The sequence below is a fragment of the Ammospiza nelsoni genome, chromosome 9, assembly GCF_027579445.1.
Source record: "Ammospiza nelsoni isolate bAmmNel1 chromosome 9, bAmmNel1.pri, whole genome shotgun sequence".
Taxonomy (NCBI): domain Eukaryota; kingdom Metazoa; phylum Chordata; class Aves; order Passeriformes; family Passerellidae; genus Ammospiza; species Ammospiza nelsoni.
Genome location: NC_080641.1, coordinates 15566544 through 15594045, shown reverse-complemented (window position 1 = coordinate 15594045; position 27502 = coordinate 15566544). Strand labels below are relative to the sequence as shown.

At 41.5% G+C, this 27502-nt stretch overlaps 2 protein-coding genes across 4 annotated transcripts in view; one reads left to right on the top strand and one right to left on the bottom strand.

The window, feature by feature from the left end:
- The first annotated feature begins 563 nt into the window (after positions 1 to 563).
- On the top strand, positions 564 to 27248 carry GPSM2 (G protein signaling modulator 2). Its single transcript, XM_059478217.1, has 15 exons — positions 564 to 700; positions 10478 to 10793; positions 16681 to 16902; positions 17958 to 18093; positions 18556 to 18698; positions 19167 to 19290; positions 19563 to 19678; positions 20659 to 20814; positions 21603 to 21711; positions 22105 to 22234; positions 22557 to 22624; positions 23569 to 23745; positions 24499 to 24661; positions 24802 to 25109; positions 26514 to 27248. Exons 2-15 carry the CDS (start codon positions 10732 to 10734, stop codon positions 26676 to 26678), a joined length of 2079 nt encoding a protein of 692 aa, XP_059334200.1. The 5' UTR covers positions 564 to 700; positions 10478 to 10731; the 3' UTR covers positions 26679 to 27248.
- The window catches only part of CLCC1 (chloride channel CLIC like 1), a 15818-nt gene continuing 12681 nt past the window's right edge, over positions 24366 to 27502 (bottom strand). For all 3 annotated transcript variants that reach the window (XM_059478218.1, XM_059478219.1, XM_059478221.1), the window contains exon 12: positions 24366 to 24643. In XM_059478218.1, the coding sequence (XP_059334201.1) occupies positions 24635 to 24643 (9 nt within the window). In that variant the 3' untranslated portion in view covers positions 24366 to 24634. The remainder of the gene's footprint in view (positions 24644 to 27502) is intronic.

The window sequence follows — 27502 nt, the reverse complement described above, 5'->3', positions numbered from 1 at the left end:
CACTAGTGGAAGTCTGCTGGAGGAAATAAGACACAAATGACAAAAGCATCGGGAACAGCAGCTGCTGCCAGTGTAGCAGTCCCGCTGCAGTAGCCAAGACAAAAAAAACTTGGTAACAGAGCCACGAGTGGTACTAGAGTTCAATCGCAGGCTGGAAAAACCCAAACAAATCCCCCAACCCCTTTCCCTTGTCACTCTAAAGCGTTTCTTTAGCTTATGCTCTAGAGAAAGATCACAAACTTTTTTCCCAATTTACTCTTCGTCCCCGTGTATCAAACACAATGCAATTAATCAGCAGCTCAGCATCAGAAACTGCATTGTTTCACCTTATCTGCAGTGGCTCGGGGCGGCACTGGCGAGCTCGCAGCCTGTCTTTCCTACGGGCACCGGCGGTGCCGTTCCCGGCCGGGGCACAGCGTGACGGCGCCGCGGGGCCGCTGCCGAACGCTCCGCCCCGGCCCGTGCGCGCCGCCCGCCCATTGGTCCGTGCGGATGATGCGCCCGCGCCGGCCGTTGGCGGCCGCGCCCCTGGGGCCGGGCGCGCGCGGCGGCGATTGGCGGGTTCGAGGAGCGGCTGCGCGTGGGCGGGCGGGGCTCGCCGCCCCTCACGGCCCCGCTCGGCCCCGCCAGCCCGGCTCGCACCGCGCCGGCCCCTCGCAGCCCAGCTGGCCTCCCGCAGCCCCGCCGGCCCGACACACAGGTGAGCGGTGCGGCGGGGAGCGCTGGGTGGCAGAACGGGGGCTCTGAAGGCGGCCCCGAGCGGGGCGGTGTGTTGGGGAATGGAGCGGCGGTGCGGCCCTGGGCGAGCCCGGTGCCGTGTGCCGGCGGCCGCCGAGCGCCCGTGGCCAACAAAGGCAGGAGGTGCCGGTGCCCGGCGCGGGCGGGCTGTGTGCCGCGATCGCCCCGGAGGTTCTGAAGGGAGCCGGTGCCAGGAGGGCTGTGCATCGGCCGCCTTCGGGCACTTGTGTCGTGCTAACGAGATGGAAAAATAAAATGAAAGCATAAGGGCAGGAGCGAAACAGGCTGGTGAGAGAACCGGAACCAAAGAATCTGCGAGCATAACGCGAGGAGTGAGGTACACAGGGAGCAAGCTCTAAACTCGTGTTCGAGAGTTTGAGTTAGGCGTTGTGTTGTGGCATATCTAAACTCGGATTGTACCAAACCTGTATAGACTGCAGGTTTTGCTAGTGTAATTCCTGCCCTTCTGTTGCTTTTTCACTTTTTCAATGGAGGAGACGGTAAATCAGAAGCTGCTGTCTGTCCCTTTATTCACCTGATTGCCAAGACACAAATTTTACCCCACCCTGAAGCTGTGGCCTTTCTTCTGCTTTAGAAGCTGTTTCAGCCAAATGTTGTTCCTGTTAGGTTCTTGCCAGTGACTGCAGGGCTCATGTATCCTGGGTTGCCATGGAGAGCTGTGCAACCATCTCAGAATTTGGAAGAACGTGCTGAGTCTTGCATCTCAGAAAGATCAGTTAAGAGATTCTAGTCCCTGCTTAAATTTTGTCTGGAAACTTTGTGCCTCTTTTTAAGGTGATAATTCGATTAGACCTGAAAATGCTAGCAAAAAGACCTCCTCATAATACAGTCCTTCTAAATTAATTGCTTATATATATTTATAGTGTGTTAAAACTAATTTATAGGCCTGTCCAAGCGTTCCTTCTTACTAGTTTAATTAATGGTTAGCAAGTCTTCTGGACTGTGCATCCTTCTTCAGTAGGAAGGACTTTGTACTTCCAATTACTTCCTTATAAAGCTGGGACAAAACTTAACCTGAAATCTAAGACAGCTTCACTGGACTAAAAGAAACCTGTGTGTTATCAGTTGCTTTATTTAATACACTGTTGTTTAAACACTCTTGTAACTCTTTCAAGCATCTTAAACCTGCTTAGGGTTGTACATTGCTGCTACTCTTGCTGCAGAATTACTTCATAAAGTGATGGTTCAAAGGTCAGTCTAAGTTTTGAAAAGCTTTTTTCTAAGAAATGCTCCTTGTCCATAGTTTTAACTACTGAACATAAGGGGATTTTTTTTTTTGCATTTATAATTTTTTAGTTTCTCCTCATCTACCACTTTTAAAGTTTAATGGGCAACATATTTCTACTTGTTGTCCTCCAGGTTTATTGTAGCCTTTGTGTGGTCAGTTTCACTTCCCACAATTAGTCCTGCCCAGATCAGTAGGTTAACGTCTTCATGAACTTGGTTTTGTTTGAGGAATGAGTGATTATCTTACGACTTTCTGAGGGATCAGCCTGTTACTGTTATCACTGCTCCTGCAAATAAAAGCAGAGAGAGGTACCCGGTGCCAGAAAAAATCTTAAACTTTTCTTTAGCCATTTAGTAGCAAGTCAGCTATACAAGGGATAATATCCAAAAAGGAAAAGAAGGTATTATTTTGTGGAAGACCACAATATTAGGAATGCAAAATACAGGAAAAGCAGAAGTGGAAGGACTGGCAAGAGATGGTCTGAAACACATACAGTGTTGAACAGATGATTAATGTCAAATGGTTTCTTGGGACTCAAATTTGGCCGTGTTTGAGGAATATTTTACTTGTTCATATAATAAAACTTATTTGTGTTATAGGAAAGAAAGCTTTCATTCAGCTGGGTTACAGGCAATATAAGCCACATGTAATTTATAAAGAAGGCTCTCTAAATCTATTATTTCTTCTTTATTTCTGTTTGCTATATTAATTTTCCTCCCATTGCCACGTTAGTATACTCTTAGGAGTTTTGTTCCTTGCCTGCAGCACTTTGGAGCCTGGACCTTATCTAGCTGGTTTGTTAGAGAACAGGATGTGCTACTGTGACCAATTCTATCAGTGCAATACTGCCTGTGCAGAGTGGATAAACTGGCAGTGGGGGCCAAGTGGGCTGCAGTCCAGTAGTCATCACACTGATGGAAGAAACTGCACTGAGGAGATTCTGAATAGATTTGCAGCTGCATCCCAAGTGTTGGAATGAATATGCAAAGCAATTTATAACTTGGCACCTCAAGAAGTACTGTTTTCCCTAATCTCCATAGGCGATGTGCTATAAATGCACTGTACCTGTCTGTAAGAAGCAAACAGTGTGAAAAAGCAACGCATTGCCTTCTCAGGGTTGTGTGTTCATCCTGCACCTCAGCTGTTGCAGGCTGTGGCTGTAGGCTCATCAGAGAGGATGTTAATGGGGGCTGAGGGGCACAGGGGATCACCACAGTGCTGCTGGCAGTGACTGCCATGGATCATTGCAGTTGTGTAGCAGAGCTTCTACCAGAGCTGCATCTGCTCCCTGCCAGGTAAAGCCGTGCTGGACTGGTGAGGATTGGCTGTGCTCAGTGGCTGCTTTGGCTCTGAATGAGCACCTCAGTGCCAGCTAGGGATTTTGAAACAGCAGCTGTATTGCTGCTACTGTGTCTTACTGCCAGTGATTCTAAGGATTATTATTATTATTTAATTTATAGAATTATAAGGTACCTTCTTCCATTTCTTTGTAAGATGCTTGTACAATATTTGTCTTCTTTCTTTTACATACCAGGGTCCCTTTTTAAGAGATTTCATAGGCTAAGAAGGAGCTAAGCTAGGTGGAACATGTTATTGGAGAGCTTTGTGATCAACTTGCTCTATCAGCTCAGTGCAAATAGCCAGCCTTTTGTGCTGAACCCTTCCTGTGTGGGGCTCTTTTATGCTGGATAACATGCTCCAGTTCCCAAACTGAAGGTAGCAGAGTGTCTGGTTGCCTGGGAGAGACCTTGTATATGTTCATTTGCATGATGAGATTGTCCCAAAGGAGCAGGGTTCAAATTTACCTTCAGAACTTGGTAACAAAACTGATTTATTGGGAATGATTTCAACTTCCACTGTGAATAAAAGGATTGCATACTGCTGTGTTGTGAACTCTTATTGCAGTCTGTTGTGGCACTTGTGCACTTAGAGTGCTTGAGTGCAAATCTCATCCCCAATTGAGGGAGATGTTGGAAAGAAGGCAGTGCAATGTTTGTTTTCAGTCTGTGAATGACAATTTGTAAATAAACCTGGATCTGGAATAAGAAAATGAAAAGGATAAGGAATCCTATACCTTGATGTTTCAAACATATGGAAAAATTCTGACCTGTTTTGACTGTGATCTTATTCTGTATCGTTCTTGTATCTGAAATCTTAATCTTGCTGCTTGTGGAATTAGTTTTCAGTTGCCTGGTTAGTTTTATGATGGGTATATTAGTTATGTTTTGCTTGCACTTCATGTTCTCCTTTCTTATTTTATCATAGTGTGGGATTCCCCTCGTTCAGGATTTCAGTAGATGGCTCACATTAAGTATCTGCAGGAGTGTCTGTATAATAAAATACTTGTGGTTACTTGTGTTAACTGCACTGGCTTCTTTAACCTGCACACTGACAGTAATTATGTACATTCAGTAGCAAGCTGTTTGCCAGTTAAATACTGGTTCTCTTAGAAAAAGGAATAAGCAGGATATACAGAGTTTGAAAGGCTTGGCATGTTGCAGACCTTTAGCTTTATTTAAAGTCCCAAACCCTCCATTCAGCCAGGTACTCGACAAACAGAGGAAAAATCCTCCTGTTCTCCTGAATAGGGGGAAAGTGCACACAGGAAATGGCAGAGGGCAGGTGGAAATGCTCCTGCATTGGAGGCTCGTGTTCGCCTTTGCCAGAGCTGTGTGAGCCGGGCACCTGCAGCTGTGCCACCAGGAGTTCACCTGGGAAATGAAGGACACGAACCTTCTCTTACCCCTGATTAGAACCTACCACGAGCAGGGTCTGCTGGGTTTAGGCAACCAGTGAAATAAAGAAAACCCCAAACAAAAATTGGTGCAGACAGAGTGATAAATTCAATATCTCTATTGTTGCCATGTCTGTCATAACGCAGGGCCACATTAGCAATTAGGTAATGGATGTTGGACTCTGCTCTGGAGCAGTGTTCCTCTAGTTTCAAATCCATGATTTCATTTCCAGCTGTGGGTGTGTTGAGAGCCTCACTTCATTTGAGCAAAATTTATCTCAGAAATTCTTGATGCCTGTCATTGTTGTGGGGGGGTTGTTTGTCTTTTTAAAATTAATTTTAAATATGGAGATGACTGTCTCATTGTTAGGATGGTTTTAAAGTTTTTTTAAAAATACAAATAGAGCTAGTGTATTTATATCCTGTAAGGTAGTTTTGGGGGTTTATGCAATATTTTCTTTACCTTGTTTCATACAGTTATTCATATTTTCAAGAAAATTTTGTGTACCTACTTGGGACTCTTTGGGACTGTTTTGGGGATACTTGTTCTCCTTTGTCACTCGGGGGGTTCTCTTTTTGTAGTCATAATTGTGACTAAGTTGGAGTAAACTGATGATTAAATTAAAATAATTGAACAGAAACCCTTTTTTAGATTTGGGTTTATGTACAGTGCTAGAAAGAAATTAGGGAAAGGAGTGAAGAAAAGAATCAGATTGCTCAGGAGTTTGTGACAGACAATGATAGTATTTGTGTAACTACACATTTAGCAATTATTTTAATTTTTGAGGAGAGTTGCCATGAGTATCTGAACTTCTATTATTGGTATTTTTCTGGTCTTTTATAACCTCTTGTGTTTTGCTGACCATCTGGAAAGACTGCTGGTTACTGAAGTCATTGGGTGTTGGGCATTAAGTGGCTAAAAAGGGAGATGGAATAATTTCAGAGATAATGGAGTCAAGTTTCCCTCCCTCACTCTAGTAATTCTTTTCTTTTGATTCACAAAAGGCAGTTAGCTCTGCACCTGTCAGTTCTGGTTACAAAATGCCTGTCTGGCCTTATGCTCTCAGTTACAATTTGGTGATTCTCTTTCTAGCAAGGAAATGATGGTTTTCTATATAAAAGATAGCTCTGTGCACCTCATTTGGGCAAAGGAGAGGAACCCTCATATTCCATTTTCTATTGGAATAAGTGAAATTCCAGGCTTGTGGAGCAGTGGGTTGATAGGGTTACAAGTCAACATCACCTCTGGGCCAAAGCCAGTGCAAACCCACCCCTTCCAGCCATTTCAGGGCTGGCTGCAATATTCAGCAATGTGTCTAAGATTTGTGTGGGCCCATATTTATAAGTCAGCATGGTAAATATAGGTGGGGTGGAGGAGGAAGCATCTGAACCAAGAACATGAGATAGTGGTTTGATTTATTTGCAGTTTGACTGATGAGCCTGATGGCATGGGATGTTTAGGTGGGGTCTCTGCCCTGCTCTGTAGTGATACAGACTCTGCAGCATGAGCTCTGTCACTCGCACCTGGGAGGAGCAGCTCAGGAGCTGTGTATGAACTTCAGCTTTCCTCTTGTGTCCATTAATGTGTGATGTGAGCTGCAAAGGGCCTTGCATGCTGCTAAGCCAGTCCTATAAGAGAATCCCTGTGGTTTATTCTGGGGTTTTGTGCTCAGCAGAGAAATCCATCAGGAGATAAAGGCAGTATTTCAGAGCAGGCATTGCTCCACATCATCATGGTCCTGAATAAAACCTCAAATTCACCTCATCAGTGAGGGTGGTTTCTGTGTGCACTCAGCTAATCAGCTCTTGAACAGCTGTCAGAAGTGGTGCAGAGAGGAGTTTAAAATTGAGCTGCCAAGAGCAACCACAGTGGTCTTACTACAGTTGTTTCTTGTGTTTGCAGGATCCGTTCTCATGACTAGTCGCTTGTACTGTGCTCAAGGTTTGGGAAAATTAGCTTTTGCCCAGCATGGCACACGTTTACTTAAAGGCTCATTGACAGGGGAATATATATTACTGCAGAAATGCTAATGATGATGCTGTTTACTATGTTAATAGTAAATACAATATTACACTTGATGGGAAATTTTAAGGCCTTTTGGTGGCTTATTTTAGGCTTATCCATTAATTCAGATAAATTTTTAAAATATCCTTGAATGGCATTGAAGACTAAAATAGAGAATGCTTTACTTCTGAGTGTTCCATGTGCTATTTGTGTTTACATGCTCTTTTATATTTTGAAGGTCTGAAGCCAAGCTGATCTCTGTATTTCAGTAATTGGACTGTTGGTATATTTTTTATTGTTGTGCAGTCTGGTTCTTCATTCACAGGGTATGCACAGCTCTGTTTTATTTTTAGATGATCCAGTTCAAGCTTCTCTTCTTTTTTTCTTTTTTTTTAACTCCTACCCATTCTGTAGCATCTTTCTGAAAGAAAATTCAAACTCAGTTCACCATTGGGAAATTTATCTTAATCTTGAAACAAGAAGTCTCTGTCACCAGTTTTTCTCAGGACATGCAGTTGGTGCAGTAGACCTGCCTTTATCTGTACTTTCCTGTACTAGCTTTTGAGTCTCTCTGTCGGTGATGACTTCGCTTGGCAGATGCTCCTTTCCCACAGATTTGTGAGGAGTAGCAGATGGGGAGAAAAGGCATCCCTTGATCATCTCCTTTAGGGAAAGGCAGAAGGAGGGAGCTGTTTGATATTCCAGCAGCCCCCCGGGGACCACTCTGTCAGCTGCCCGGCCCTGTGACTGCACAGCAAACAAATCAAACTTCTCATCATCTGACAGGCTCCAAAAAAGAAGGTGTGGGTTGAGGAAAGGAGCAAATGAAGCTGCTTAAAATGTACCATTTTGAGGTGATGAAGGAGATTAAAACCATCTTCTCCAGCTGTATTGTGATCATCAGTTCTGTGTACTGCAAATAAATCACAGCATTGACTTTCTGAAAATTCTGATGAATTTTCACCTGTGCAGAAATGTGGTTTTCTGTCAAAATGAAAATAAAAAAATCTATTGTAGACATTCAGTGTAACTAAGAATTGCAAACTGATTAAATTTATTGTCTGCCATTGAGATAAAATTAATAGTATGTAATCAAATCATTGCTGAAGTGGAAAATGCCTTAAAAGAAAATGAAACACCTAGCTGGAAGCTGTTATAGCTAGAACTACTGGCTTGCATACAGGCTTTGGGGAAAGAAATAGCAACTTCTGTTTTATCACTGTCAGGAACTTGAAACATACTGATAGGAATTAAAAATAGGGAGCCTTGGTTTCTTCTGTAATTTTTTTTGAGAGAGAGTGAGCCTTATTCCAGTCTTAGCATTTGTATCACTGATTCAGTGCAGGGATGTTAATGGAAGGTTGAGATGCACTTTCATCATGCAAACCCTATCTATATTCATATAGCTTCTATATAAATCTGTGATTTAACAGGAAAAAAATGAAAAGTGACTTTCTGGATGCAATAAGCACACTTTTTTAGACAGAGCATTGAATTGAGGCAAATTGGCTTTTATTGATGGCTTAATTGAATATCCTTTAGCTGTTTTTAGCCATGGTGAGTAATTATGGCTCACCATTTTCTCTAATAAAGAATTGATACAGTGCATGTTTTGTCTGTTGTAGGCTGTGAGGGGCTGTACATTTGATTGCCAAACCTCTGCCTTGCTTCATGTGATTTGGGGTGGTGAGGCTGATGTTTGTTTCTGTTTTGGTATCAAACAACTTTGTAATCAGTCACACCAGTTTAATTTCCCTCTTCTGAAGGAGACCCAGCCTTTTCTCTGTGGTCTTTTTGCTCCTACTTCAAAATAACAGAAACCCTTAGGACTTCCTGTATCAAGTAAAATTGTGCATGTAAAGGTTGTGTGCATTCCCCACTCTACTTAACGTGATTTAGGTTTGGTTACTGATTACACGCTGGCGTGGCTGAAGGCGTAATTGACATCTAATGACTTACAGGTGGAGAAGGCAGGTAGGGAGAGCAGGCCCAGTAATTTGGGTTGATCTGTGATGATGATGATGATATGTTGGCCAATGTGGGTGTGTCTGTAGCACCCTCCCAAGATCAGGAATGTGCTGTATGGCCATTAAGGAGGGAAATAAACAGGAGCAGTGGTTCCAGCTCTTGGTGGCATCAGTCAGACGATGAGGACAGATGTGTAGCTCAAATACAGTGAAGCTATAAACAACTGATGTAAAATGTACTGCTAAAAATAACTGATACTTAAATAAACACAGATGTTTTGATGTACTTTTAAGTGTAACTTTTTTTTTTAAATTAAAGTTGGCTTTTTATTTTTTAAAAAGCTTTTAAAATTATTCAGTTAATTACCATTACAGTAAAAATATACAAAAAAATTACTACAGTCATCATCTCATGATGTGCGTGTACCAGAGTACACACTTTTTACTTTGTGGTGCGTTCCTCTGTGGAAGAGAGCTTCCAAATCCCTTGGATTTACTGAGCAGCAGGAGTGCTGGAGGGCTGCTATAGCCTGGGTGGCTTAGGGCCATCTGCCTGTATGAGTTACCTGGGCTGAGGCTGGACAGACTTCTGCAGAGTGAATACCTGGGACACAGCCTGCCCAGTGTGTGGGCTGCAGGGCTATTGTAACCTCTGGGTGTCATGCTTCTTAATTGCAAAAATACACCCACACCCTCTTGTTGATGCCAAATAATTCCAGTGATGAGCATGGAAGGGCAAAATACTTGTTTAATTGGAAGAATGTGGGTAGTCTGTTTGAGGGCTGCTATCAAGGTAGAGTAGGATGGGAAGCATGAATCTTCACAGCTGGGACTTGATAAAGCTAATGAGAGGAAAAGGCATGGACTATATCGACAATTAAATATGCAAGTTTGCATATTCTTCTGATGACAGCTTTGAGCCTGAGCTCTGTTCCTGTCTTTTTGACACCTCTGCAGTCTCTTGATGAAATATGCATTTGTGAATTACACAACTCTATGTTTACTTGCAGAGGAAGGTAATATTAGTACTGAGGTGTAAATATGTCACCGTCTCTACTAAAAATATGTTTAAAAGTGGGTAAACTTTTGCTTTTCTGTTAATTTTTCCCAGCCAGCCCAAACATGTCCAATATTTATATGCTGGCTTCTGCAATCCCTTTGAAGCAGAGTTTGTAGCTCACGTTGCAGTGCTGCAGAATTTTTGAATAGGGAGCCAGTGTTAACACCACTTGCCCTCCAAACTCATATACCTCCCCCCTTTTCTTTTGGGAGCAGAGAGAAGAAAAGCAAATACAGAGCTTAAACCTTTGCTGGCTGCTGTGCTTACAGTATTACAGGTGGGACAGTCTCCAGAGTGGATGATCTGCAGATGGGATTGTGCCCACCAGTTCTGACTGCTGTGGGCCCTCAGCTGATGGTCAGGGTTTCAGGGGCAGTGTTTACATGTAAAGCACTTTGTGATCTGTTCTGTATTATGCCTTTCATTCTGTAGTTTTCATCCTTTAAGGTTTTTGCCTGGAACTTCATGAGACCAGAAAATACTAAAAAGGGTAAATTCTTCAAAGTGTCCAAGAGAGTGTTGGTTTTTGTTAAACCTCTTTGGCTTTCTCACTTGCCTACAGCAATTGCCATGTCTGTGTGGAAGGCTTTGGCTCTGCCTTTAAGTTCTTCGAATGACGTTTCCTGCTTCGTAGGAGCAGTGTTATGCTTTTACATCAGCTGCAAATGCTGATGAGTTATTAACCATGAGACTTCAAGGCAAGCATCTTGTGTTCCCTTTGCAGAATCGAGGCTGAATGGAGCTTAAAGGGCCACAGATGAAAGAAAGAACATGAACATTTCTGAAGGTGTGAGATGTGTCTGGCAATGACCTCCTTACCTCAGTTATAAAGAAGAGTTTTTCTACGGGAGCTTAGGATATCTTTACTCCAGCTTCGTAATATACTAACTGGAATGGTGCTCTGACAGCAATTCCCCATAATAAAGCACTTACCCTGCTACAGAACAGCATTTCTTTCTCTACTGATAATGTAACTCCATGGCGGAAAAGAATGTTTTGATAAGCATGCCTGAGGATCGCTCCTTTCACGTGAGATACAGGTAAGACTTACTCTGGTAATTTTGCTGTAAATTAGTAAGTGCTGTCAATAATAGAAAGCTAAACAAGTTGCAACAAATAGCTTGATATCTCTGCTAATAGTGTTATTGAAATTTAAAATTAAACCCTTTTTTTTCTTCATTTTTGAACAATGAAAATTCACTTTTGCTATGTAGCAGATTATATTAGTATGATTAAATGATTGTATAGTATTGGAACTTGCATGGTAACAGAATAGTACATTATTGCCTGCATTTCTTTGTAGTTGGGGTAGAATGATATGAAGTATGGTAATAACTGCTCCCTCTTTTAGCTGTTGGGCTACCTATGCAAAATGCTGACTTTTGTCTGCTAAAGTTCTCTGTACTTGGCCCATTATTGTTTTTTTTCTGAATGACAAAGTATTTTCCTTGCTTAAAGTAAAGAGGTTTGATTGATAGATGGAAACTGCTGTGGTGCCTTGCACTCAGAAGTACTGTTCTTGCAAGTGAAGAGGATATGGGATTTCCCTTCTGAGAACTTTTATAACTTTTCTTCTGAATCCCCTTTACAGACCTGGGACAATGTGTTAGCATTTCAGACTCGCTCTAATGGAGCTGAACTACAGGAGCATTGTGTAGTGCATGGTGTTTGGAAGGGTAAATCTTGCAGTTCATTCAGTAGGAAAGGACACTGGAAGACTGAAATGATTGTTTAAAAAGAAATAAAAAATGTGGTTCTTGTGTGCTCCCCCCACCCCTACCCTGATCATCCTTTCTTTGGAGGCCTTTTCCTCACTAGCTAACAGCAATAAGGCTTTTAACCTGTATTTGTAAGACAGCACATGTCTTACATGTGCTATGTCTTAAAATTAATCCTTTCAACCTTCTGACAATGTTAGATTGCTGTTGGGGTGGTCTCCTCTTCCATTTCATAGAATAGAAGTCCTTAATTTCACTTCATACAAGTCCAGTGTCCTGGGTGGCAGTGCAGCCAGCTGGAGAAGCTGTCTCATGGTCAGTAAGGAGAAAAATTAGCAAATAAGCTGTAATTTGCTGTTTTCTCTCTTTATTTGGCTAAAATCTTTATCCTGTGGCTTTGACCCTCACTGTGTAAGCATGATAACTCTGTGCTGAGTGTTTCCTGAAGGGACCTACTGCCCAGCATTCCTCTACCACATTTCCCCACACTGGTGCTGGTGCTCTTGGTCCTCCCCAGACAATTGCAGTATATCCTTGCTCACTCTTTAATAAAAGCAGGAGCTGTTCAGGGTACTATTATAGAAGTAAATGGATGAAAAATAGGTCAGGGCCAATTGACTGGTATAAACTGACAAGCCAAAAAAAACTTCAAAAAATTTGGCAAGCACAGTCAGGGCACAATGCCTTACTGCTTTATGCTGTATTTCAGTACAGGTTTGAATGAGACCAATTAAAAATATCAACAACAACAATATTCATGACCTTATTAAACTTTTGCAAGAACTATAATCTGATTCACATTTAAAAAACATGATGGCAAAATACTTTTAATTTAAAAAAATACTAAACTTTCCTAAGACTTTGAGAAATTAACAATTAATTCAGTATACTGACCTGGAACTTTATGGTGATATTGATAGCTATAATGTGGAAATATTTTATTTTGTTGGAGTTTAAAATTTAGTGCAGGAAATAAAAGGTCATAAATTATTGGGGAAGGAGTTACCAGTTTTTTTTAAAAATGACTTGCAGGTATTATCCCAGGCTTGTTTGGCTGTGACTGCTCTGGCATTCCATTAGAACTGATTTTAAAGAAGTTGGAGCCCACTCCTAAGGAAAGGCTTTACTGTGGGTCTGTTTCTGACTGTGCAAGTGTTTCTTTCTCCCCACAGTGGTTCATCAGTATCACTTTGGCAGTTATAAAAATGTTCATGCTGACGGAAGGCGGGTTTTTTTTTGTTTGTTTTTTTTTTTTAGTGACTGAAAATAAAATGCTAATGTTACTTGATTTGTATGAGTAAATGGGTGAATATTTGTAGAACTTCCTTCTTTTGGTCTGCTAAATTCATACACCAAAACCTTGTAAGTGCTTTTATCCTGACTGGAGCAAGAGAAGACAGAATTCAGGGTGTGGTTTGTGTGTGAGCTGTTTGTTTCTAAGTTTGAAGAAGCAGTGCTGCAGTGGGGCTGTGCTGAGCTGTTTGCAGTGGTGGTGTGGAGGTTTCTGCTCAGGGGGAGAAGGCCAGAGTAAGGGCAGGAGTCAGGAGTGGTGAGTCAGCTTTATTGCAGTGTGCTTCATTACAGCCAGCTTCATTACAGGATGCTGTGGCACTGCTGGTGCTGTGCATCCAAACTAAAGACATGTCATGGGGATGTTTTGTCTCTAGGTGTGTTATTTGTACCAACATGTTTCATGGCAAATTGATGACAGCTGTGTATCCCCTCAAAAGCAACAAGCTCTCTTAGTAGGAATTGTACTGAGTAAAACTAAATTGTGTTTAGAGATTGTAGTAATCAGGGAGTGTTACTACCTTCTTCCACTGACTTAATTCTTACCCCTTTTCTTGTTCTTATTGTGAGATGAGAACAGCTGAAGCGAGGGAGACAAAACCAAGGAGGCAATTTGCTTAGGGTTTATATTCATAGAAATAATAAAGGTTAAAAATAGAATGTGAAAAAAGGTCAGAGAAGAAGGAGGTGGGGGTGGGAAGAAGAAAAATAAAAATACTGGGGAGCCAGGCAGGAGGAAAAGCTTTGAGGGCCAGATAAGGATGAGGTAATTTTACAAATGAGAAATTATTCAGGAGATGCCAGGCAGTTATAGACAGCATAGCAAAATGAAGCCCTGTGTGAGCATTTTCAAGTAATGTCTGAGAGAACCCTATGCTGTTCAGCAGGAACAGAATTGCCTTAGAAGTGCACAGATGAATGGGGCTTGCTCTCTTCTCCTCTCTGCAGATTCAATGTATCTCTTGTTGGGCCACTGGGTGTTGAGTAAATAATTCCGTTCAGCCCAGGGAACAGAGAAAGTAATGTCATATTCTCCTTATAACTATTTAATGACTTCCTAAAACATTGATAAGCTGGCCCTGTCTAGTCTGCCAAAGTGCTGTTTAACCATTAGCAGTGACAGCTGGAGAACACCTACGTAAATCCTAAAGAAACCCACCAAACCAAAACAAAAAAAAAGTGTTAATTTGCATAAGAGTCCTTTAAGTAGCAGAGAGGGGAAAAAAACAAATACAAACCAAAACCAAACCTCTTCTGAATCCAGTTTTGGTACTCAATGGAAAAGCCTCAGAAACTTTTAAAATAACTGAGTGATTTCATAGCTCTTACATAACCTGAATAAAATATTGAGTGCAGGCAACTGTGGAAATAAATATTTAATTTTCTCTGTTCTATTTTGGTGTAGCTTATTTAGATTTTGAAATGGTAGGTCAGAAGGAATGGATCCAGATGGAATTAAAGTTTTAATTTGCTGTATAGATTCTAGCAACCTCTTTACACAGCCTCTCAAGAGTTGTGTAATTTTTGCGTTCTTTTTTTACTCAAGCAATTATTAATTCTCATTTTCATTTACTTCCTGTAGTTCTGGTTGAATTTAAACACTGTAGTAACAGCTGATTTTCATCAGTCTGAGTATAAGCCATTTGCTTCTTAGTTGTGTTCTGTATGAAAGACCCCACATCTTTCATTTTTATAAGTTATACTAAATCTAGGGTTGTAAAGTCAAATGATTGTATTTCAGATTCCCTGATGAAACGGTAATGCTGTCTTGGCATTTGGCATTTTTAGGTGTGGTGTGAAATCAGATGAATGTAGTCTCTCAAGGGGGGCTGCCATACTGCAGCACTCTGATATTGCCCTTGTAGATTTTTACCTGCTTTTTCTTCACAGATTTTGTGGCTGATGTCCCACAGTTAATTTTTTTTTTAATAGAATAAATTCACTTACAGAAGCAGAGTCCAGTGTAACAATTTCATTGTTATGTCACACACACATTTTGCTGGAAGTTCTGCTCTTTTTAGCCATTCAAGCAAAAATCCAAGGAGTGTGGCTGTGTAGTGGTCCCAGTCTGCACTGAGAAGCAGCACATTTTCCAGCTGTCACTCTAATTGGACATGTCAGTTAACATGAGGTGCCCGGAGAGAACCTCTTGGGATAGGATTAAGATTACCCAATGAAGTGTTTTAAGTCTTAAACCTTCAGTTGCTGATGGTGTCATCATTTCTGCCTTGTACTTAATTGTACTTAATCATTTCTGCCTTCTTCTGTCTTACATTCCACACATGAACAATGTCATGAGAGCCAGGGGGTGTGTTGTAGCTAACAGGAATGCTCTAACTTCTCTGAGGAGAGTTTGCAAACCTAAAAATCCTGCGTGTGTTATGGATCTCCAGCCTGGAAAGTTGGGCTTGGCAAGAGCTTCATGCTGGAGTTATCTTTTGCTGTCAGCATCTTTAGCAGCTACCAAACAGAGAGTGCTTTTTGTTGCAAAAGGTAACCATGTCAGTCATCTCGCTGTGCTTAAGCTGTGGCACCTCAAAGACCAGCAGGTATGGTAGTGTTTTGTGTTTTGTATTGTACTTGTGATCCCAACTCTTCTAGCGCTTTGGAAGTCATAAGATTTTTCAAAAATATTTCCTTCCTGTTCAGATTTGAGTAAAAGTTTGTATAATCTTTTTTTTTTTCTAGTTTAAGAAAATAAAGAAATGTATTGTAGTTATGTTAAAAACTTCATCACTATGTCAAGTCAAAAGAGGTTTCGTCTGGTGTTTCCACTAAAATAACTTCTGCAAAAGCCAGCATTTGATTGTCCACTCTTTGGCAACATTAGCATGTACTTTTTCAGCTATTACAGAATGTCTCTTACTGGGTTTTAATTTTGAAAAAAATCTTTAAAAAGTAAAATGCTGACATTTTTGCAAGCTTTTTAAAATGCATGTATCCTGGAAAAGCTGGAGAACCATAGTGCTTCAAGATTGGGACCTGGAGCTGTTGTCTTTCTCATCTTCCTCTCCCCTGCCTCCCTCGCATCTCAGAACCAGAAAGTAGGAAATGTTTGGCTAAAATTGTTAATACTTACTGATACGTTATGTTTTGTACTCCTGAGCTCACTGGGGCAAAGAGGCACGTAAATGCCACTGTAGTTTTCTATCAGCTTCTTTGTTCATGTTCAAAATGTATTATTCTACAAATTCATTAATGATTGCTGTATTTTGTACCTGTATAATTGCACAATTACTTGTTCATAAAATTAAAAACTATTCCAGTGGGTTCTGGAACAATGGTGTATCGGTGAAGTACCTTGAATTTACATACATTTTGTCATTAATTGAATCTAGATATTTTTTCTTACACTGAGGATTTTCACAGCAGTGGTAGTATAAGAAACTAGGTGCCAAAGAGCATCAAATTACAGAAGCAACAACTTGCAGAAAATTAGTCAGTCTTTGATACACAGAATATTCTAATTTGATTTTTTCCTGTGAATCATTTTGCAGGTTACTGTGGCATCACCCTAAAAATCTGAAGTGCTTCCATTTGTCAGAATCAGTATTTGTCAGTAATAGCTTGATTTCTAGGTAACTTTTCTGAAATTATCTAGATGGTGAAAACAGTTTTTGAACCCTTCAAGTGCTGCCTATGGACAAAGCAGTGTCTGGTTTCCTCTCTCAGACTGAAAAAATAACAAATTGTAGCTGTTTGTTCAAATGTTATTTTGCTCCTCACCATCGAAATTGTCATTTCCATTTCAGCCTTGGTTTCTATATTACTCTAAAGCAAAGCTCATTGGTTGTGGTGTGTTTAGGATTCCCTCTCCTAAACAGATAGAGGCCTTCTGATAAAATAATGCCATGTCCAGAGCTCAGGTGCTGCACAGTGTGACACTTGGAGTGACTGCTGGCCTTTTGTCCCTGTGCAGGATGGAGGCTTCCTGCCTGGAGCTGGCTCTGGAGGGCGAGCGCCTGTGCAAGGCAGGAGATTGCCGGGCCGGGGTCTCTTTCTTTGAAGCTGCTGTGCAGGTTGGGACTGAAGATTTACGAACCCTGAGTGCTATTTACAGCCAGCTGGGCAATGCCTATTTCTACCTGCAGGAATATGCAAAGGCCTTGGAATATCATCACCACGATTTAACTCTTGCAAGGTAATTGTTCCTGGTGCCATCCCATTCTGGGAGACACGAGCAGCTGCCTGCTCACTGTCCTGCCAAACCCTGCACTAATACTGGCTAATGAGTGAACGTGGTGTGGCACGGGGCTGGGGGCCTGGCAGGTCACTTGGGTGCCCTCTAACCTGGCAGCTAATACTTGGTCTAGCACCATAATCCCACAACTGACTGAGGCCTCACCAGGTTTCTGGATAATTAAATGGCTGCTTTAAATCCACCCTTTCTTTACCCTTTCATGTTTCTAAAACTCAGTGCTTCTAGTTCTCCATATTGTTGAGCTGCTCTCTTGTTTACTAGACAGAACTCCCTAATGTTTATCTGTGTAAAACTCATAATGTAATACTGTGAAATCTAAACCCTATACCTTTCATATGCTGTTTATGTATCTGACTTTTACTGATTTGTATAGGTCCAGTGAAAGGCACAGGCATACTTAACCTCAAATTGGCATAAATCTATTCTTCCTCCTGCCTTACCTCGCTCCTGTGCTGTGATCTTGGGGCATTTGTTTTGTTGTGTTGTTGCCCAGGTATGACAGTGTGAGTGTTTCAGTGGCAGTCTCTTGCCTTAGTCTCATTTAAAATGTAGAAATGAAGCAGTGCCGCGAGCTGCAGAGGAGACTGTAAGTCTTAAGCCTTACAGTTAAGTGTCTTGTTAAGTTAAAGGAGATTTTTACTTAAAAGGAGATGGTCAAGTAAAACACAAATGCAGTTTAACCTCTCTTTCTAATGTTGGAACTGTCTTTCTAAATCATCTTTCAAGAATTTTCTCTCTGTTCTCTTCTTAAAAGATGTGAATTTAAGAAATAAATGTTGAGCAGATGATCAATACCCGTAGCTGGCTAAACAGCACTGACAGAAGATGTCTGTAACCACAGACTGAACAACGTTTGATTGCATTTCAGCTATAAAATGAACTGAACACATTTACATTTACATAGTTGTTGTCTCTTCACAAATTCATGTCATTCTCTCCCATACATTGGTTTAAATGATCCACTGTTTTCTGGTACTTAATTGCTGCTATTTTAGGACGATTGGAGATCAACTGGGAGAAGCTAAAGCCAGTGGGAACCTGGGCAACACCTTAAAGGTCCTTGGGAATTTTGAAGAAGCTATCGTTTGCTGTCAGAGACATCTGGATATTTCCAGAGAACTTAATGATAAGGTAAGAATTGTGCAGGAATTTGGATGGAAAGTGCTAACACACATTCCTGAACCCGGTGGTACTGGTAAGGAATCTGCACCTTTCAGAGGGAAATAGTGAATATTCAAATTTTTCCTCTAGGCAGCACAAATCTATTAGTTGGAATACAGTTGTTTGTACCTGGAAGACTATAGGTCCAAGTTAAATATTACTCTATTTTGTGGTGGTTTTGTTTGTTTTAAATTTAGATTTTAATGGTAATTGACCTCAAGAATGTGTCTTGCTCTTCAAAAAGAAGTAGTATGCAAAACAATTGGATTGGGGGCTATGACTGGGTAGGTGATAATATGTTCAGAATGAGCAGAGTAGTTATTGACAAGTAGTTAAGGAACTTTTTTCCCATCTATGGATTGTACAAATAGTTGTTGTGACAGAAAACTTTGAAGCATGAAATTTTAATGCCTTCTTTTATTTCTGGTTCAGGTTGGAGAAGCAAGAGCACTGTATAATCTGGGAAATGTATATCACTCTAAAGGGAAAAATGTAGCTAATGCTGGGACCCATGATCCAGGGGAACTTCCAGAGGATGTGAAAAATGCTTTACAGAAAGCTGCAAAGTACTATGAGTAAGTAGGAGCTTTAAGTGTTGGGGGCTGGGAGGATGTGATCATGTAGTTCATGAGAATGTGGGAGATCTGCAGGGCCATGAGCTATGGAATGCTTCTCTGCAGAACTGAGGTACCTGTCAGTTTGGTGTTTTCAACATGCACTGGTTTTTATCCTGCCCTCACTTGTACTGTACCTGACAACCCTTAGTTAGAAACCAGGCTGAGACAACAGGACCTTGTTACACCTGTGTAACTAGAGGAGAGCACACTGGCTTGAGTTAGAATGCAGGGGAGTTTGGTAGCTCACTGAAAGTATTCCTTACTCAGATTCATGGTTATTTAAAGGCCATTAAAATAGGCCAAAGTAGAATATCTCTGCCTTTTCCTTTATATAAGAATTTTTAGAATTAGTATTTAAATGACTGTGAGAAAAAACCCAAACCATTTAAAAGTCACTATTCTCCTTCTCACTCTCCCTCAAAACAGGGAAAACCTGTCAATAGTAACAGAGCTGGGTGACAGAGCAGCACAAGGACGTGCCTTTGGAAATTTGGGAAACACACACTATCTTCTGGGCAACTTCAGGAGTGCAGTTTTAGCCCATGAACAGGTACAACGATGTGCTAGTAATGAATTCTGTTCTAGCAGAATATCAGGTTGCTCCTGACTTTTAGTGCATGTGTTGTGTGCTGGATCTTGTTGCAAGCTTTTTAATGCAGGTTTTAAATCTTAATGGCATAAACTTCAAGTTTGGCTGTTCTTATATTATCATAGCATTGTTGTTGACCTTAAGAATGCAATTTTTTCTTGCATTTCTTCATGCAAGTGTATGTTACAAAGTATAAAGTGGAGTAACTAATGCAGCTATTTCACATTTTTAAGCGTCTCCTCATTGCAAAAGAATTTGGTGATAGATCAGCAGAAAGAAGAGCATACAGCAACCTTGGAAATGCCTACATATTCCTGGGGGAATTTGAAACTGCTGCTGAATACTACAGGTGAGTGACTGCTGACAAACACAATTTATATCTCTTGTACAGTTTACTTCTGTCGTGCCTGATACTGTAGCTCACTGTGGAACAGCCACTGCTTCAACACATACTTTAGAAAAATTTCCATTTGTTTAGCAAAGAAATTTTTCCTTTGTTGTTTAACTGTTCTGGTTCTCTTAAGGGAGGGGCAGCATTAATGCTTTTTATTTTTTTAACTCTTTTGCTATTTTAAAGAGTTTCTTTGCAGTGCTGTAGACGGACATCTTTCACTGCTAGGCATTTATTGCCATTATTCTAGAAGCAGGCATTACTGTCTGAGCTCTTAGTGAGTGCTGGAATGATGTGAGCAGCTTTCCTACCCTGAGATGGGTGGCTGCCTCAGGTGTGCTCACCAGCTGAGAGAGCTGGTGCACAGCAACATCAGTTTACATCTTTAGTCTGTATTTTCAAGCCAGACTTGTCTTGATCTCTGCACCACTAAGCAGTTACTGCTGTACCTGGGAAAGTAAAAGCTTGGCAAAGATACAGTATAGGTGTTATTAGCATCTGACTGGGATTTCAGAGCACAGCATTTCTTAGGGAGAAATGCCTCTGTACTGAGCAGATCCCTCTGAGCCCTCAAATTCTTCTTGCCCAGCACAGCTCAGCTGGCTTGGCGAGTACAGGCTTGTCCTGCCCATTCTGATGGAAAGTAGGAAAGTAGGTATTGTAACAGTGCGACCTCAGGGAAACTCCTACAAATTATTAATGGAGAAGTAAATTAAATGATGCTGTTTGAGGAATCAGCCTGCTCTCTAATGAAGTAGGTTGCAGTGGAGGGAGGACTTTAGAAGTGTGAGATTGTAAGGGTTTACAAGATAGTAATTTAATAGTCAATAATTTGCTGCCTGCTGCCCCAATTTGTTGAAGTTGTGTAACAGATTTTCAGTTGTGCAAGTGCACTTCTGAAAGCTTTTCCTTGTGGTGGTTTCTGACCTCTCCTGCAGGAGGACGCTGCAGCTGGCTCGGCAGCTGAAGGACAGAGCTGTGGAAGCACAGGCCTGCTACAGCCTGGGGAACACCTACACTCTGCTGCAGGACTATGAGAGAGCCATTGATTATCACCTCAAACACCTTGTGATTGCTCAGGAGCTACATGACAAGTAAGCCCTAAGAGATTGTTTCATGTGTGTGTGACACTCAGAGCAAATCCTGTTACCTTCAGCTCCACTGGCATTGTTCCCCATGTGACAGCTGCATTCATGTGAATTCCCCCAGTGCTGGGCTTTGGTTTTCATATGGAAAACCAAAATTACTCATAAAGGTATTGCAGCTAATGAGCCTGAGATGAAAGACAAATTGATGAATGACTCTTTCTACATCATCTCCTGTCAGCAAGTCTGTGTAAATTAGGGAAAAGCAGATCTTTCTTTCATGAGTTCATTATAATAATTCACCCTACTTTCATAAGAATCTGTGTTCTACTTGTCCACAAGGTAATAATCCAGGAAGGGATGGGGGAAAGAGTAACACAGCAGCAAGTAATGTTTGTATTACAGTACTGATTTCTGAGGCCTTTTTTATAGTGTTGGGTGCAACCATAATTTTTTGCGACATTTAAATGTACCTGTTCTTAAGTCACTAAGAATACAGAGGACTAATAAGTCATGCAAACTGAGGAGGAACAAAGTAGGTTATACAATGTCCCATGCTTACAAAACTAACTTGTTTGCTGTGAGCTTAAAAATTTAAAAAAAAATTAAATTTGTTCATATTTATTTATAACCAGATCACACTCCTTAAATACAATATTTAATATATTGGGGGTAGCATGGTCTCTGATAATTGCCTCCATTTTTTTAGCCCAGCAAATTACTTTGGCAGTACTATGAAAACCTGACCTCTGGTGTTCAGCAGGTAGAGGTGTAATTGAAGTGTGTGTTGTTTTCAGAATTGGGGAAGGAAGAGCATGCTGGAGTTTAGGGAATGCTTACACTGCCCTGGGAAATCATGACCAAGCCATCCATTTTGCAGAAAGGCACCTGGAGATTTCAAGAGAGGTATGATTTTCATACTCCCACTGTGCTGGCTCTTGGTTTTTGCTCTTGCTCCCAGAGGTTTTATGGAGGTGTGAGTTTGAGTGATGGAATGCATTTTCAATTATTCTACAGACAGCTGATTCCACGTTATTTCAGCCAGTCAGCTCCTTTGTCCTAGTGTCACCACTCACAATGGTGTCATGGACTCCCAAGTTAGTGGCCAAGCAGAAATTATTTTAGGCTTTTCTATGTTACCTGTTAGTTGTTACTTCTTTAAAAAGATGTTCTCAGTCTTCAAGCAGGAAAACCTTTTCAGCCTTTTTCTCTCAAAAGTCATGGGACAAGGATTGCTTTACAGTTACACATGTGAGTATTTGTTAAGGTAATACAACTGCTTATTTTATTTGCTTGAAGGTAGGAGACAGAAGTGGAGAACTCACTGCCAGACTTAATCTCTCAGATCTTCAAATGGTTCTTGGATTAAGCTACAGCACAAACAACTCCATGATGGCAGAAAGCCACGCAGTGGAAAACAGTTTGAATGGTATGTGCCTCTTTCTGAAGTAGTTTCCCAACAGAGAACTTAAAAAAGAATCTCATTTGAGTTCTTTAATGAGTTGGGGTTGACTAGGGAAGTTTGCTTGGTTTTCTCCCCAGCAGCTAAAAAAGGTTCTTGACGTATTGGACCCCCTCAGCACCTCCTTTTCTGCAGGATTTATATTGTGAATCCCAGGGTACTGCTTAGTTTCTTTGTGTGTTCTAATTGTGTCTGTGGCTTGAACCTTGGACCTTAGAGGAGTACAGCCACAGCTTGTCAAGTGCCACCATAAATTTTAATAATAAAAAGATGAATTTGTCTCTTGAAGGTGGCAGACCAAGAGGACGCCGTTACAGCATGGAGAACATGGAACTTATGAAGTTAACACCAGAAAAGGTTGGCACTTTGCTTCTTTCTGTTCTGCTGCTGATATTGCAGTGAAACCTTTCTGAGGGTGTGCTGATGTGCCTTTTGCCTCCCTTTTTAATTTAGTTGATCACAGGAGCTCCATAACACCATGTCTAACAATACTAACAAAAAATACTTCTGTCATGAGGTAACAGCACATGACAGGTGATGGCTGTAGTGGCTTGTGGGACGCCTGCTTTATTCCCTGCATGAGTGAGAAAGAATGGGGTTCTGTAATGAGCATCAAAGGAATTTTCATCTCTTTATAGAGATGGGTTGAGGTTGCAGCATGAAAGTAATTCAGAATAAAATTCCTGAGCTTTAGCTTAGCTCTTCTGAACACTTTTTCTTTGGTTACAGTCATTTTACAGGGACTTAAAATACATGCTCCATTTTTCACTTTGAGATTTCAACCAACTTGCAAACCATCAGAAGCTTCAGCCTCCATCTGGAGTAAGGATGCTATTTCAGAAATGTTACAGCTGAGTCATAGGCAAAACAACTTCTCTCCCCCCCCCCCCAGGCTCAGAAATCTTTTGGTAATGGGAGTTCCCACTTAAAATCCTTGTGTCAGTCTATGAGAGATTTCTTCTACGTTCTGCCTTTCAATACTGGGCTGGCAGTTCTGCATAAATGATTCCAGTGGCAGACTGAAATTGCTATTTTTCCCTCCACACTGGGATATCTAATTGCAGTCTCTTCAGGTAAGGCAAAGCCTGTTATGTTAATCAATGAAATGTCAAAGCATGTGTAGTCAGTACAGCTGAAGTCAGCACTGGCACTCAAGAGCCTCTGGGTACATCCTTGTGGCTGCAAGAACAAAATAGTGTAAAGCTGCCTCATCTTGGGGAGGAAAAGCAGCAGCAAGTAAGAGGTAACAGTACTGGTAAGTAAAATCAGAAGGCTTAATTTCCTGACTCTTGTTTTCTTAGGTTCCAAACTGGAACAGTGAGATTCTTGTTAAACAGAAACCACTGGTTGCCAAAACTTCAGCAAAACTTCATTTTGTAAATCGACTAAAAGGCAAAAAGTACAAAAATGGCACCACCTCCAAAGTTTTGCAGGATGCCAGTAATTCCATTGATCATCGACTTCCAAACTCTCAGAGGGTAGGTGTGGTGAGCCTATGGCCTTAACTCATCTTTGTGTGATCAGAGTTGTGGAAAACACCTTCCTGCAGCTGTCCTGTTCAGTTTAACTTGATTTAAACACTGTGGCTCTAAACTGTTATTCTACAGCTCCCTCAGGGGTGGTGCCAGCTTTAAGATTTTCCTACTACTGAAACATTTTATTTGTGGTGGTTTTTTTGAAGTTAGAAATGAAATTTATTTGCAAGCTGAGGTCTAAGTCTCTTTTAGACCCTACTTCTCCAAACTTAGCAAAATCTATTTTCCTGATTCAGGCAGTGGGAGATATTTTGGACATACTTTTTAGGTTATTAAAGTCTTGAGAGAAGTCAGTTCAAAATAAAAGAACTGAGGCATTTGGTCATAGATCTGAGGAGACAATGGCAACTGTTCTTTGCTGGTCTTGTTTCTTTTTCTTCTCATGGGCATTTGGGGTTTTGTTGGATTAATGGCTGAGGAGGAATAACTCCCATTTTACCATGATCAGAGTGCAGTTTCTTTCCATTTCAGAGAATGAGACATTTCTAATATATTTCACTCTCCAAAATGCTGCCCTAGTGTTAGCATCTCCTCTTTGGATAGATCTCTGGCTATAGAAAAGGTTGACTAAAAAAAATTTATTTAATAAATTTCAGATATGTAAATATCAAGCATATCACTGGACTGAAACTCTGATGCAGTTGTCCCAGCTGTAGGCACTCTAAGGTCAAATACCCCAAATTTTCTCCTTTTCAGAAAAGCAGCCGTGAGACAATGGCAGACGAAGGGTTCTTTGATCTGCTGAGTCGGTTCCAGAGTAACAGGATGGATGATCAGAGGTGCTGCTTCCAGGAGAAGAACAGACTCCCAGCTCCTTCAGTGGCAACATCCTCTACTCCACCTAAAACGATGATAAAATGTAATTTTTTAAAAGCAAAATCCATATTTGACTCGAGTTTTTGCCAAATACTATTTTCAGAATGTATTTGCAGACAAGACTCAGTACAGCAAAGGATTTACTCCCAGGCTAACTCTAATTACTCTGTGTGTCCCGGGCAGCCTTTTCCACGTCAGCGGTGTCCCCGCACACGGACGAGTTCCTGGAGCTGCTGGCGAGCTCGCAGAGCCGGCGCCTGGATGAGCAGCGCGCCAGCCTGAGCCACCTGCCTGGGCTGAGGCAGAGCCAGAACCAGAGCCAGAGCCAGAGCCAGAGCCAGAGCCAGAGCCAGAGCCAGAGCCAGAGCCAGAGCCAGCTGCCCGGGCTGAGGCAGCAGCAGCACCGCAGCCACGCCCTGCTGGGCCAGCTCGGGGCCAGCGCCAACGGCGACCTGGATGACGACTTCTTCGACATATTGATCAAATGCCAGGTAAGGGCTTAACACCTCCTCAGCTTCTGCCTCTGGGGACTGCAACTGGGCCTCCCCTACTGCATTCTGTAAGGAAGCCACTGCGGTTTAAGATATGTATTGATCTGACAGATAAGGAGGAACATAAGAGAACAGAAGGTGAGGGTTGGGGTGTTGTTAATTATCCATTCTAGAAAGTATAATTTTGGTATTTGTACCATAGTAACTATTAAAAGTAAGAAATGCTTAGAAAGTGAAGAAAAACAAGTGAGGCTATTGCAAGGAGTATGTAAAATGGTTTTAAGTGTTTAGACCTGGCTTGCTAAGGAGGACACTTGATACACCACCAATCCTAATTTATCAACTGAAAGAATTCAGTATCCAGGTTTTGGTGGTAAGAGTGGTCATCATTTCCACGAGATCAAGTTTAAATGACAGTTTATAGTAATATACCAGTGAGGTGACTGATTTTCAATTAGAGCATGTGCATATACCAATTAAACCAAAAAGAATTAAAAAGACTTGCTGGTTTGTCTGATGGGTTGACAAGCAGCCAAAAATATGAGATTCAGATGCTGAGTTCTCCAAAGGCCAGTAAGTATGGCAGCCTGGCTGAGAATTGAGTCTACATGACAGTTCTCATCAGCCTGCTGAAAAAACTATGTTTTGTTATAGAAGCTTGTCTGTTTCCTTCTGTGAGTCAAGCAAAGAATCTAGAAACATTCTCTTTTAGGACTGGAAAAATATTTCATCTCCTCTGATCAGTATGGACTGATCAGTAAATGAGCACAGAAGGGTTGCTGCCTTTGAGCCTTTTTGTGCAAAGGGTGCCTGTCCCAGGTCCAGCCACCACTGAGAGCTGTGCTTTTCCTCCTGTGCCCCCACTGCCCTGCAGGAGCAGCCTGTTCCTGTGGGAACACCACTCCCCAGCTGGGGAGCAGAGCCCAGCCCAGCAGGGTTTGCCACCTGCTCTGGAAGCTTGGCACTAAATTGTACCCAGCTGTACAGAGCAGAGGCAAGGGGCCCTCAAGGAGTGCCTTCCCAAATCTCACAGCACTGCAGCAATCTTGTAGTCCCTGTGTAAGGAAAGGAAGACAACCATACTTCCTGGTGTATGAGACCAGAAACACCCTGTACTAATGCTAAGAAATCTCATTTTGCAATATGTCGAAGAACTGAACTGGGGCGGGGGGGTCACTTTTAGACACATGGGACAAGTGGGGCAGAGGAACCATTTTAGTTACACTTGGACTCAATAATTTCATTTAGCAAGTTTAACTTGACACAAAATTTATAAATTAAATCTCTCTACGAGCTTTAAATCTGCCAGCAAAAGGTTTTAAAGTAGCTTTTTCACTTAATATTGTTCACTTACTCCATATCTTCCTGTAAATATGCAGCTTGTATTGCTTGGTGTGTCTGTAGGGCTCCAGACTGGATGATCAGAGATGTGCTCCTCCAGGAGCTGCCAAAGGCCCCACTGTACCAGATGAGGATTTTTTCAGCCTGATTTTGCGCTCACAAGCCAAGAGAATGGACGAGCAGAGAGTCCACCTGCCCTCAGCTATAAAGGGACCCAATTCCAGCTGAAGACCCCAGCAGTATGTACAGCAGCATCCTAGGGATCATTCTGGTTTGCTGGAAAAGCACACTTGCCTTTTTTCGATTACTACAATCAGTAGCTCTGTCTCCTTTCTCCTGATTTTTCACAGAAACAGCAGCAGCATCACTGGTGAGCAGCAGTTACAGAGCTGCCCCTGCTCTTGCATTTGGCAGCTGCCTTCAGAGCAGTGTCTGAGGTACTGGTCCTGTGTCTCCCTCTTATTTGCCTCTAGTCTGTCAAAATTATTATGACTTTTTTTTCTCTGTCCATTCTCTCATTGCTCATTAGTGGATTCTACCACTGTCTCAATCTAGTGAAAGACTTAAATTTTTATGTTCTTTTTAAAGAAAATTTAATTTTTTTCCCCTGATTTGTACTTCCTGAAAAAAAGTTCTGTTTTCTTTTATACTTTTTTTAAAAAAATAATTTAAAAAAAGAGAATAAATAGCTTTAGTATTTAGTCTCTTTGCAGAAACACAGTTTGGAAGAAACAATTTCTATTAAAAAATTAAACCCTAGTTTTAATTCTGTTTAATAAAAAATAGTTTTTTCAAGCATTATGGTTTTTTGGTAATATTTAGCTAACTGTTTCCCACATTAATTCAGAACAGTTCTGCAATCAGCAGAAGTTTTCAAGAAGTACTTATTTCAAGAAACAGCTGCTCATGCTGCTCTACAGCTTGTGTGAAACGTGCCCATGCACCAGGGAATCACAGGGGTGGTGGGCACTGGGCACCACCTGCCATGGGCGTGGGGCAGTGCCTGCAGCACCCCAGTTTCCAGTGGCACCCACAGAAATGCACAGCTGCTG

Excerpts from the sequence above, each read along its gene's own strand:
- GPSM2 (XM_059478217.1), top strand. The coding sequence starts at position 10,732 with ATGGCGGAAAAGAATGTTTTGATAAGCATGCCTGAGGATCGCTCCTTT. Across the intron at positions 20,815-21,602 it reads GCTCAGGAGCTACATGACAA|AATTGGGGAAGGAAGAGCAT; the intron begins GTAAGCCCTAAG and ends TGTTGTTTTCAG. Across the intron at positions 24,662-24,801 it reads ACCTAAAACGATGATAAAAT|CCTTTTCCACGTCAGCGGTG; the intron begins GTAATTTTTTAA and ends TGTCCCGGGCAG.